The sequence below is a fragment of the Carassius carassius genome, chromosome 20 (assembly GCF_963082965.1).
Source record: "Carassius carassius chromosome 20, fCarCar2.1, whole genome shotgun sequence".
Lineage (NCBI taxonomy): Eukaryota > Metazoa > Chordata > Actinopteri > Cypriniformes > Cyprinidae > Carassius > Carassius carassius.
This window is the reverse complement of record NC_081774.1, coordinates 5,530,565-5,543,835: the sequence shown is the minus strand read 5'-3', so window position 1 is coordinate 5,543,835 and position 13,271 is coordinate 5,530,565. Positions and strand designations below refer to the sequence as shown.

General features: G+C 34.7%; 1 protein-coding gene across 2 annotated transcripts in view; it reads left to right on the top strand.

Annotated features, from left to right (window-relative positions):
- The window catches only part of gpc5c (glypican 5c), a 114,742-nt gene that overhangs the window by 65,278 nt on the left and 36,193 nt on the right, over positions 1–13,271 (top strand). For both annotated transcript variants that reach the window (XM_059501305.1, XM_059501304.1), the window contains one exon: positions 9,505–9,625. In XM_059501305.1, the coding sequence (XP_059357288.1) occupies positions 9,505–9,625 (121 nt within the window). The remainder of the gene's footprint in view (positions 1–9,504; positions 9,626–13,271) is intronic.

Here is a 13,271-nt window from a genome sequence, read left to right as displayed (position 1 = left end):
TGATGATGGAAAGCCCGCTGGGGAAGAGGTAGAGAGCTACTGTAATAATGGATCTAAGCATTACAAAGACTTGTTGTTTATTTTAGAGTGATTGATTTACTGAAGTATCAATATACCATTAGTACTTGGCCAGTTTAGCTGGAGCGCAGTGAAAATTATTACTTGTATATTAAAGTGGACTGTTTCTGGTTTGTGTTTTTCCAGGGTTCTATCTGATAACATTGTAATTTAGATGCAGAGATTACAGCTCTTACATAAGTGTGCTTGTAACATTTTTTGTGAGTGTGTAATCTGTCTGAACACACATTCTAAAGTTGTTTATCAAGTTTTAAATGATCCTTTTTTTTCTTTTATTTGAAGAAAGAAACAAAAACTTGAAATGGTTTGAGTGTAATACTAATTTACTTCAATAGTTGGCAGTAAAGAGAATATTTATCTTTGCAGCTCATGCTCTTCCATGCAATAGACAGATATATATTTAGAATAGTATACTAATTCTGCAATATATATAGTCTGTATACTCAAATACGATAGTATGTCTCTAACTGACGTATTACATTTGTTGAAAAAACAATAATGTATGCCATTAAAGCCTAAAATAAAGATAGTTTTACTGTATGATTAGAAAAAAAGCTATTTAACATTTAGCAATTTGCCAGTTTGTCTCTTATGCTCATCATGGCATAAATTGTTAAATAATATTACAATTTAAAATAATTAAAAATATATTTTAAAAATAATTATTTAGTCCTGTGATGGCAAATCTTAATTTTCAGCATCATTACTCATTTTCAGTGCCATTGAGACATCATCCTAATGTGCTCATTTGCTGCTCAGAAAAATTTCAATGCAAAATGAAATCTTTTGTAACATTATAAACTTGTTTTAACATTATAACTTTTGATCAGTTCAATGCATCCATTCTGTCCATCTGTTGCTGTAGTCCCGAGTTTAAATGTCCCCTAGCTTTGTCCGTGCATTCTCTCAGGAATGTGTTTTAAATCCAGTGCTGGAAACAGTGCCTCAGAAAGACTATAGATAGAACAGGAGCGATGCAATCTCAGGCAGTGACATCATCCGGCGCTGCATCTAAATGATTAGTTTGTGTACAGTATATGCATGTGTGTGTGTGATGGTGTGTGTCAGCCCGCAAATGGGAGGTCTGGATTTCGTTTACCTAAATTCCGAAATAATTGAGAACACATCTCAGTGGATTTTCAGCTCCACACACACTCACCCTCATTACAGTGTTATCTGGAGCTCATTGCCTGCTGTATGCCGCTGACCTGTGCAGCATTATGAGGGAAACAGTGAAAGTGTAAAAGACATTAAAAACACCAGGTCGAGTTCAAAGAACAGGAAGTTCTCTGCATGGGGCATCAACACTGACCAATTAATGCCACGTTCGCAGGGTCCCACACAATCGGACAGGCTTTAGTGTGTGTGTTTGAGTTGGTTTCTCGCCAGACCTCTGCTTTATGCTTCAGGGAAGAGGTTTTAACAGTGACCAGGCAGAGCTGGTGACCGTGTTTAAGTGACTAGGGGCAGATTTACCAGTAAATGTTCCCATAAACAGCCACTTCCTTCACTTAATTCAGAGCTATAACGGGCTCATCCAGGAATCTCATGGCTTTTTTCCCTCTTCCTGCACTATCACTCCCTCGTTTACGTGTTTGTCTACTTTAGAGTTTACAGAGGGTTTCTTGTTTATTTAGGGTGAATTCACGAAGAATGATCTTCACTAATGTGTGCACTATCATTCAGATTTTATTTGTTTGTTTTGTTTTGTGTTGTTTTTAAAAGAAGTCTCTTATGCTCATCAAGGCTGCATTTATTTGATTAAAAATACAGTGAAAACAGGCATATTGCTAAATGGTGTATTGGCATATTGTGCATTACAATTTAAAAAGACAGTTTTCTATTATTTCTATACATTTTAAAAATATAATGTATTTCTTGATGTTAAAGCTGAATTTCCAGCATCGTAACTCCAGTCTTCAGTGTCACATCATCATTCAGAAATCATTTTAATATGCTGGTTTGTTTTCAACAAACATTTCTTAATATAACCAATGTCAAAAATAGTTTTTATAGTCAATATTTATGTAATATATATTTTTTCAGGATTCTTTAATGGACCAAAATAAAAGGTTCAAAATATATATATATTTTTCATTTCTTCGATTTAGAGCATTTATTTGATATAGAAATCTTTTGTAAAATCTTTTTTAAAATTAAAAAAAAAATTACTGTCACTTTTGATTAATTTAATGTCTCCTTGTTAAAAACAAAAACAAAAACAAACAAACCTTACTGACCCCAAACTTTTAAATGGTAGTGTTTGTGCATTTTGTAATGTTGTCTGTATTGTTTTGGGACCTGATTAACTATGCAAAATAAATGATGGCACAAATAAATCCACAAAATTTCAGTCCATACAAAGAAAGTAATTGGCATCCAGTGTTGTTTTGGACTCTAATAACTTTCTTTATATGGACAACAACAACTGAAACATTCTTGAAAATATAATCTTTTGAGTTCCACATGTAGGTTTGGAATAATTTGAAAATCATGACAGAATTTCCATTCCTGGATGAATGCATTATTAAAGTTGTTCTGTTTTTAATATCTCACAGTGTGCATGATTATAATGCTGTTCCTCATCATTTGATTAATTCCCACAGCCACGTCCTGAACCAGTTATTGCTGAATGATCTGCTTTTACTGGAAGAAATGCCCTCACAATGATAGTGATTAGAAATTACATAAGAACATCTGATTCACAAAGGCTGTAAATCATTTCTTGTTTCCTGTGGTTTACGAGTAGAGTGTAGTAATTTGTAATTGCCTCAATAGAGATCGGTGGGTGAATTATCTCTATGTGTGTGTGTTCATTGCACTGGCCAGCCGAGGAAGAGGTGTACTTGCACACTCTACCTGGTCTGTGGAGGGTGACTTGTAACGAGCCCTAACACAGATAATAACAGACCGAATCAGCCTTATCTTACCTCAGATACACTCTCCACCCTACATTCACCCATTCTCTTTCTTTTTTATCCTGTCATGCCCAGTGTCTATGTGTGTACACCCTTTTGCATAACTTTAATAGAGAGAGTTATTGATATTGCACTCAAATAAAACACAACACTGCTGCTGTTCAATGCGGAAACATTGACACTTTAACTAGTGTGTGTGTGTTTGACTGACCTCAGTGCCATATCCTTTTCTCTTGAAGAACAAGGCACACACACAAACACACACACACACACACATGATGCAGCTGTTGGCCACATGGGCATCTGTCCCTGCAACTGGCAGCCAAAGTCTTCTTTCCCATCATCCCTCGGGGCAGCAGGCTTGGCTCAGGCTCTGCTCTGTGGTTTGTCTCCACCATTTGCTCATCCTCTCACACCCCCTGATCTTTCCATCTCTATAGGATTCCTTCTCTTCACATCTCTGTCTATTTTAAGCATTGTATGTCTCATTTTATTTGGCACGTCTCCCGTCTGTATTGATTGGCATCTGTTCTCAGCGCAGATGTGTGTTTGATAAATATCGGCCGATAATTAATGCGCATCTCCTCTGTAAAGCTGGTTATCTAATCAGGGGTAAATTCCATCAGGTGTGTGATTTCACATAGAGCAGCTGTTACTACACAGAGCTGTTGTTATTCCGCTGATAATGAACGTGAATTTGCGCAACTTGTCAGTTGACAAAGGCAATTAATTATCAGCCGATATTTACAGTGCACCCCTAATATATATATATATATATATATATATATATATATATATATATATATATATATATATATATATACATACACACACCGTATTTTTCGGACTATAAGTCGCAACTAAGTATAAGTCGCATCAGTCCAAAAATATGTGATGACGAGAAAAAAAAACATATATAAGTCGCACTGGACTATAAGTCGCATTTATTTAGAACCAAGAACCAAGAGAAAATATTACTGTCTACAGCCACGAGAGGGCGATCTATGCTGCTCAGTCTAGGCTACAGGAGCAGTGAGAAGCATAGAGCGCCCTCTTGTGGCTGTAGATGGTAATGTTTTCTCTTGGTTCATGTCAAATTAATTTTGATAAATAAGTTACACCTAACTATAAATCGCAGGACCAGCCAAACTATGAAAAAAAGTGCGATTTATAGTCCGGAAAATATGGTGTATATATATATATATATATATATATATATATATATATATAGATATATATATATATATATATATATAGATTGATAATAGATACAAAGATGAATGTATAGATAGATGGTTAGTTGGACGATAGATGGATAGATGAATGGATAGATGTATAGATAGTTGCTAGATAGATGTATAGATGATAAGATATATAGATGGGTGGGCGGTTGCTTAGATTTTAGTTAAAAATACATTTTGAATACATTTTGATTCTTTATTCTGGTTTCAAGACTTGAAGACAAATCCTTTCAGAGCAGCTCTTCCTCAGCAGTGTCTGATTGCTGTTTCTGTCTGGTTTGTCCTCGTGCAGGCCGGCTGCCATTGTGTCTCTGTTCTAAGAAAGTTGTATGGAGGACAGTTGAGCTGTCCATTCTACAGGCAGCAGAGCGGTGTATTCTGAGAAAGTTTGAGAACTTGTAATTTCCATGTCTGTGTCATGGCTTTCCCTGCCAGTTTATCGTGCTCCAAACCTCTAATTTATCCAGATCAGATTTGCACATTCTAGTGGTTCTCATTCACTCTCTGCCGCCCCATTAATTACAGAGCAGCTCTGCTGTTTGCAATCAAAGATCTTGTTTCTTTTTTTTTCTTCCCTCTCTCACACAAATACTCTGTCACACTGGGACAATTTTTTTGTTTATTTTTTATTTTTGGTTTGTTTTGCTTTGCTTTAAATAATATGAGAAGATGAAGTTCTACGCACTTAATGGGTTTTTAATGGGTCGTTTGAGTTGGTCGTTTAGTTTTTTGGTGATTTAAATAAAGGTTCTTGATGCTACGTTAAAGGTTTTCCAGGTCAGAAAATTGTTAAAACTACATTTTAAATCTCATGGTTTTCTAAAGACTAAATAGGATGTTCTTCTATGGCATCATAAGAACATTTTGGGTCAGTGAATCTTTAACACAATTCCCAAAATTGTTAGCTTCTGTTTTGCATGTTTCACATTTTTTTATTTTCTTATGACCAGAAGCATTTACATGTGCATTTCATGCTCAACCATCATTAATTTTCAAAGCTTTTGGAATCATCTCTGTTTCCATGAAACTGCGGGAACGCATTGATTATAGGATGTTTGCAATGCTGAGTTGCTTCATGCTGGGAACCAGACTGCATCCTGTCAGAGTTGCTTTTTGTGTGTTTATTTTTTGGAGTTTTATTCAAAGTTTTATTTGCATCGTTGAGTATGTTTATTATGTATATAAGGTTGTCTGAGCTGTTTATGTTTATTGAGTTAGTGTAAGTTTTGATTTTCAAATCTATTTTCCATTTGTTTAGTTTCCATTCATTTTCATTTTGTTTTGTTACTATTAGTTTCTTTGGCATTTTCTAGTTTTGATCCAGTTTTATTAATTTTTTTCAGTTTATTTAGTTTTTAGTTTTAGTAATTCAGGACTGACAATTTTAATGCATTAACTAGTATGATGGAAATGTTTAACAACATTTCTCTCTTAGGGCTGCGTAGCTTTATCACTATTCAACAGCATGTTCATATTTAATGCAATCAAATTAAGGCTTTTTTCAAATTTTATGTACCACGAAGCTAAAATAGGTTTTTGTGAATATTCGTTTTAATTTCAGCAAGTTTTAGCAGTGCATTTATTTATTTATTTAATTTTGTTTACTATTTACAATTTTAATATATATATATATATTACATAAAAACATGAAATACACTTTCTTTTGGAGAAAACAAATGTGAAAAGGGCTGCTGAACAGTGACTGGCCTCTATTAACATAGTCTCTTCATATTTATCTTTCTGAGAGAGAGAGCAGATTACAGTAATGCAGAATGATCCTGCGATAAAAGATGTCCAGAACAGAGCTAATGCTAGTTGGTGAATCAATAGAGTGTTCAGTAAGGATGATTCTAGGATTGTTGCTCCTCTAACTCTCTCCTCTGGGTCAGGGATTATAGGCTTTCTTAGTAGACCATCATCAAGAGAAAGAGAGTGTGAGCCTTACTTTTCGAGACATCCTATTAAAGCAGCAAAAGATTGCCTGTGTATATGATTAGAGAACTTCAGTTGGGAGTATGAGAAAAGATGTCTCTTTCAGACATCTTTAGAGAGAGCTGGTACTTCACAAGATTCCCCAACAAAATCTAATATTCAGAATCTTTCACTGTGCAAAATGTAAACTGAATATTGTTGCAACACTATTTATCCAGCCACTATGGCTCACACCAACATAGTGGAAATATACGTTTTAGTGATGATTCAATCAACCTCCATTGTGGTCTTGGGAGAGGCTCTTTAATATTAGTTTCTGTGGTTGATAGATCATAACATGGGCTAATTTCATGCATTAGAAATCATTTTAATCATATTTATCACACTAATCCAATATTAAAAAAGCACACCCACAAAAACTTCCTTTAATGTTCACGGTCACTCGCACAACCCCATATACATACAGTGTTACTTCTGTTTGTGTTCTCATCATATCTTAAAACTGGGCGATGAATAATGTATTTTTAGTGTGTGGTTTGAAGATTCAGGCTTTCAGAAATAATACTGGCAATTTTTTTGGAACAGCATGATAAGAGAGAGAAATAGGTCTTATAATTAGATGGCTTGAGTGTGTGTGTGCAGGCGTTTAGAACTTTTGGGAAGCTGTTAACTTACCTTTATGAACTGATAATTCTTCTTTTTTTATCACTTGATTTTTCTTCTCCACTTTTGTCTTAACTCCTCTCTGTTCTGCCCCTCTTTTCACCCTGTGGTGTGTCCACTGCAGTAATTCGGTCCTGAATGGACACTTCATTAGCGCATTAGCTGCTTGTGAACCCAGAGGTGCCAGGAATAAATGTATCTGCTCACTCAGCACTTCAGTTTATCCCTCAGCCTGGTCTCCAAACACAGCTCCCCAATTAACAACATAATTCAGCCTCAGTTTTTCCTTTAAACTGATCACGCTGAGTCTAAAAGTACTTCAACACACCTCAACACAAACCCTTAGGATTGTTGGTCATCGTCAGATACCATCATTCTTCAACACCAAGAACAATGTACTGCAAACCCAATACAAACCCTCAAAAACAACATTCATCAATTCAAACCATGAAGAACAATTTTTAAACCCAAACCCTAAACCCCTTAAAGAACAATGTACTTTAAAGGAAATCCTTATGAACAGTGCACCTCAAACATTAGTATTATTTATATACTAACTGTTGCTTTTTTTGATTAGCGTTTATCTTTTGTTTTTCAGTTATCATTTTAATTTTAGTCATTTTGCGCTTTTATTTTTTTATTAGTTTAGTTTTTTTTTTATTTCTTTTTAGCATTAATTTATTTTTAGCAAAACATTATTTTTGTTAATTAATGCCATCTTTTCATTTATTTCAACTTTATTTGAATTACCTAAATTAAATTTAAATGTAACAATAACAATGCTGACTTCACCACCAACTGACATTTAAAATCCCACAAATATTATATGTTCAGTTTTCATTTTAATTTTAGTTTTAAAACAGTAGGTTTCTGTTTAGCTTTATTAGGGCCCGAGCACCACGCTGCGGGGACCCTCTTCTTCTTCTTCAAAGTTAATCACATTTTTGAGGGCCTAAACATGCTCCAATTCTCATGAAACTTTGCACACGCATCAGAACTGGCGAACATTTACGTCTGATATAGGTTTCAGAAGTGGGTGTTGCAAAATGGCTCGATATCGCCACCTGTAAAATTTCAACGGAGTACGCCTCGAGCTACGTTTTACATACAGTATATTAATGAAAATCGGTGCACATGTGTAACAGACCATTACCTACATAAAAAAAGTATCTTGGTACAAAATCCAAAACCCAACAGGAAGTACGTTATTTTGAATTTCCTGTACAATTTTTGTGCAGTTTTTGCCATTTCCATGCCTCGTACTTTGACAAACTCCTTCTACAGTTTTAACCGGATCATCTTCAAATTTGGTGAGGGCCATCGTAAGACCTTTGTGACATTAAATTGCGAAGAGGGGTGTGTCCCTGGCAGCCTGACAAAGTTTGATGTTTTGCCATGAAACAGGAAATTGTTGTAACTCAGGCAAGCAATGTCCGATCTGCCCCAAACTTCACAAGTTTGATAAGAGTCCTGTCCTGAACACATGAACATGCCCGTATTCAGTTGTAGTCATAGTGCCACCTGCTGGCAACAAGAAATGACATGGTGAACATTGTAATGACTCCTATTAAAAAGCGTCAAAAACGAGTGTTATATAGGCTGGCAACATGCTAGAAACATACTAAAACATGCTAGCAACACTTAGCTAAATGTTAAAGCATACTATAAATGCAGTGAAACAGAACATTACGGTAACTCGTGCATACAATGTCCAATCTACTTCACAAGTTTGATTAGAGACCTGGCCTAAAGATATCTACATGCTCATATTTTGTTATAGTTATAGCGCCGCTTACTGGCAACAGGACGTGACATGTTTTACACTGTTATGCACTATAAGCAACACAGTAAAATATGCCATTGTGTGCTAAACATGCTAGAAATATTCTCAAACATGCTAGCAACACTTACTAAGTGCTAAAGCATGCTATTAATACTATGAAACAAGAAGTTGTTGTAACTCATGCATACAATGCCCAATGTGCCTCAAACGTCACACGTTTTATAAGACTCCTGGCCTGAACACATCTAAAGGCCAATATTCAATTATCATTATAGCGCCACCTGCTGGCAACAGGAAATATCTTGTTTCACACTAACTTAAACATGCAATGTCCGATCTGCCCCAGACTTCACATGTTTGGTAAGAGGCCTGTGCTAAAGACATCTACATGCCAAAATTCAGTTATAATTATAGCGCCACCTGTTGGCAGCAGGAAATTTGGCACAAATATTTACCATTTTATGAGCATATTTTCCAACGTTCGCTGTTCTCCTATGGCCACCGGGTGCGAGGGACCTTTCATTGCTGCTTGCAGCTTTAATTTTATTTTTATTTCAGTTTTAGTAAATGTGGTACTTCACCTTATTTCAGATAGCTGCCAAGTCAATCCACTGTCTCATCAATACTTCCAAATAAATCCTCCCCACCCTTCCCACAGCACACACACAAACAATTAGACTTTATAATGTCTCATTTCTGGCAGGGGATCTAGAAGTCCAGGCCGTATTGATCCTCTAAGCTGTCAGGACAGAATGCCGTCTATGTCATGGTAAATCCAAACAGTAGATTGACGATTTAAGCTTCCAAGGGACCTCAACCAAAAGTTAATTCTGATGGGGCTTCAGCTGGTTTCTTAATGTTTTTGTCTTTCTCCCTCTCTTTCTCTCAGTTATACTGCAAGAGTGGTGGGCAATGGAGTTCGTGCTCAAAGACAGAATCCAGAAGTAAGAGTCAGAGGTGCTGACCCTATGCTTATGGATATCAAAAACAAACTCGAACTCTTCAACATGGTAAGGAATATCATGATTTGGTGAAACTACATCTATTACATCTTAAAGGGAAAGCCCACCTAAAAATAAACATTCTCTCATCATATGCTCATTTACTGACCTGTTTGTTCTTTTATACTGTGAAACACAAAAGTATTTAAAAATATCTTCTTTATTCTATAAGGAAGCCATACAGGTTTGGAATCTTAAAAATCATACAAAAAAACATTGTTACTTTTTTGTTTTATAGCATTACGTTATAACATGAAATAAATTAAATAAAAACATATTTCAGCTATTTGCCAAGATGACTTCTTGATGTTATCAAATTACTCAAATTAGATAACAAACAAAATAAATAAATAATATATATATATATGGACAACAACAACACAACATTTCTAAAACTTTTTAAAATTAAAATATGAAAAAAATCTCAATCTCAGTTATACTCAAGCAACACTGGTTGGAATGGCATGAGGATGAGTAAATGCATTTTTGGGTGAACTATCACTTTAAAAAATGTTCACTATTAATTGCTAAAAATGGATTACTAATTGATTGTCAAACTTTATTTTAAGATCCATTTCTCACCATTAAAAAACAAAACAATAACTATGATCTTTTCCTCAATAAAATCCTAATTTGCAAATAAATTAGTAAGGAAGTTGTTAAGTTTAGTTATTAGGCTGGATTATGGATGGAGAATATGTACTTTATAAGTACTAATAAAAAACCAATATTGGATAAACTTGGATTTGAGAGATTATGTTCACATAATTCTTTTTTTATACCGAATTCAATGAGTGTGATGATCCTAAAACTTGTAAACAGAAGCAAGGTTATTATCTTCTGGTTCTGCTTGGCTGAATTGTGCTCCATGATGCACAAGTTCACTGTTTTGCACAATGTGAGTGTTGTTTGAGCTCAGGAATATCCACCAGCTGTGTCTCAGGGAATACCGCAGTTTTGAACATGGTATGATGGTAACACCATGGTATTCATTGAAAACACCAGCTCCATCTTACCTCAGTGCACACAGTATTTGTTGTAAGGGATATAGGGTGATTTCAGTTCAGGTGATTCATGGAAGACACTACCTTAGTGATTACTGTCAGTGGCCACAAGTGGTAAATTGATTACGTTATGTGATTGATTGTCCTGTTTTAGCAAACTTTTACAATTAAAAAAAAAAAAAAACTTTTCCAACTATATTTGCATCAGACAGTGTTGTTGGCCTGCTGGAAGGAGTCTGAAGAAATATGCTGATTAATACATTATTCACTTTAACCTGCTAAGATAAAGCATAGATTTTCTTACTATATATATCGATGTGAATAATAAAAATAATGAAATATTACTGTAGTATTCTTTGTTATTTTTCAAAGATTTTTCTGTTATGAGTAATAGTAATAATTAAATAATAATAATTCATTCTTGAATAGGAAATAGACATGTAGGAAATATCACATAGAATAGAAAATTCAATTGTATTATTTTGCTAAAATTCAGCTGCTGTTCAATTGCAACTGATAGTCTTAACATCTGACCATTTATTACAAATCAGAGCACTTTTTTATTAACATTGTTTATTGTATGCGATAAATTTCCTTGCATTTGTGTGCATTGAACTTGTAAGAAAACATAACATTTCCAGTGCTTGTTATCACGTCAGGCAGTGTTGAGGAAATGTGCTGATGTGTTCAGAAACGTTTTCCTGTTGTTGTTTGTGATGTTCTGTTGTCATTCTGATAGACCCGATGGAGCAGTCATGCATTAAAACAAGGGCAGATGGCTCTTTTTGAGATGTGAATTAAACAGCTCGTCAAAGTGATTCTGATGTTCTTGGAAATTGACAAATGAACAGATGAAACATCCGCCTAATTAACAGCATTCAGTAGAGACTCTGAGAGGAGTTGAACAGCTTTGGCTGTGGAGAGAGGGGGTTTATAATAAGTCTGTGAGACTGACCTAACAGAGTCATCTGACTGCCTTGAGAACTGGAGGCATCAGTAAACAATGGTGAGAACATTATGGCCTAAAACACACACATCCTGTATCCACACAACAGCTTTAACTAACATGACAAACCAATGCGTCATCATCTGTTATATGAAATCTGTCTTCAGTTTGAACTATAACCAAAATAACCCAGTTCATCAGAGTGATTAGAAGTGTAGAAGTGGTTCCAGTTTATGTACTGTATTAGTATGTTATTCTCTTCTTTCCATTAAGATAAAGCATACATTTTATTCAATAATAATAATCAACCTTAGTGTTATTTTAAGAATGTTTGAAAATAATACATGAAAATAAATAAATACATACATTAATTTATAACAACAACACTATAATAATAATAATAATCAATTATTATTATTATTATTATTGGAACTACTGCCACTACTATAAAAATGTTTAATTTATTTCTTGAATGTAATTTCTTTTGCTCTATTTTTCTTTGACTTTATCTTTCTTTCACTCTTTTGCGCTTTATTTTTGACCCTCTACTTGTTACAATTTATTTTGTTATTTAATTTTTACAAGATGACAAAATACTGTCATTAAAGTTTTATTGTTATTATTATTTTCTTGCATAGGAAATATACATACGAGAAATGACATGTAGAAAATGCTATTATTTTATTAAAAAAGTCAATTTCATTGTTCTGATTTTGACGGTTTCCATTCCATTACTGATATTTGTTATATCTGATAGCTGTCAGAGCACTTATTTCCAACTTGCCTTTAAACTAACAGAGAAATTAAATTATTTATTGAAAAGTACTGATAAGGGAAAAACATATGTTGTCTCTTTCACTCTCATATTCACCCGTTTCCCCCGATAAAGTTCTGAATTTCTTTTTCCAAGATTGTTAGGTGATTTACTATTCCAATTAATCTGCCGTGTTACAGTCTCAGTGCAGAGAAAGAGAAAGAGAATGGAAATATTGATCCTTTTTGTCTATTTAACTCTCTTGCTCTTCACCTCTTTCTGTCACATGTTTTTCTGTAACTTTCAGTGCATCTTAAGTGATAAATGTAGCATTTTTGGTAACTCATTAACTAGTTACAGTAGTTAACAGTTGACGCTGATACTCTAATCACAGTGCATTAAACACAGTGAATTATAGTCTGGTTTGACCTAAGCAGTTGTAACAACTTTGACCATCCCTGACTTTGGCCTGACTTTGCTCTCCTCATATTGATATTTTAGGATAGCTGCTGAGGAGTTCAACCCACACTCGTTTGTTTCTGTACATAGCAGAATGTCTGGAGACCTTCAATCCAGATTCAGCTCAGATAGGCTGGTCTCCACCTTAGCCCACGGTTTAAGCTCATTCCTGGCAGCACACATTGTTTGTACAGTAACATTGCAATTTATTGCCCAAATGCAGAAATGGCCGTCTGGAGAACTAGCAACCCAGATTGTTTCCATTACAGTAGACTGCAGGTTTATGTAATAAAATGCTTCTGAAATCCTGCATATTTGGTGATGCAATAAAATGTCACAAACAATTCTGGCTCAGCACTGATAATAGTGTTACATATCTATAAATAATAATTTGTCTTAATATGTATTTTCTTACCAATCTTAATCAGCATTTCCCCCAACCCAAAAAAGGTTTCCTAAATATGTTCTATCTACTAAGTATCTGTCTAATAA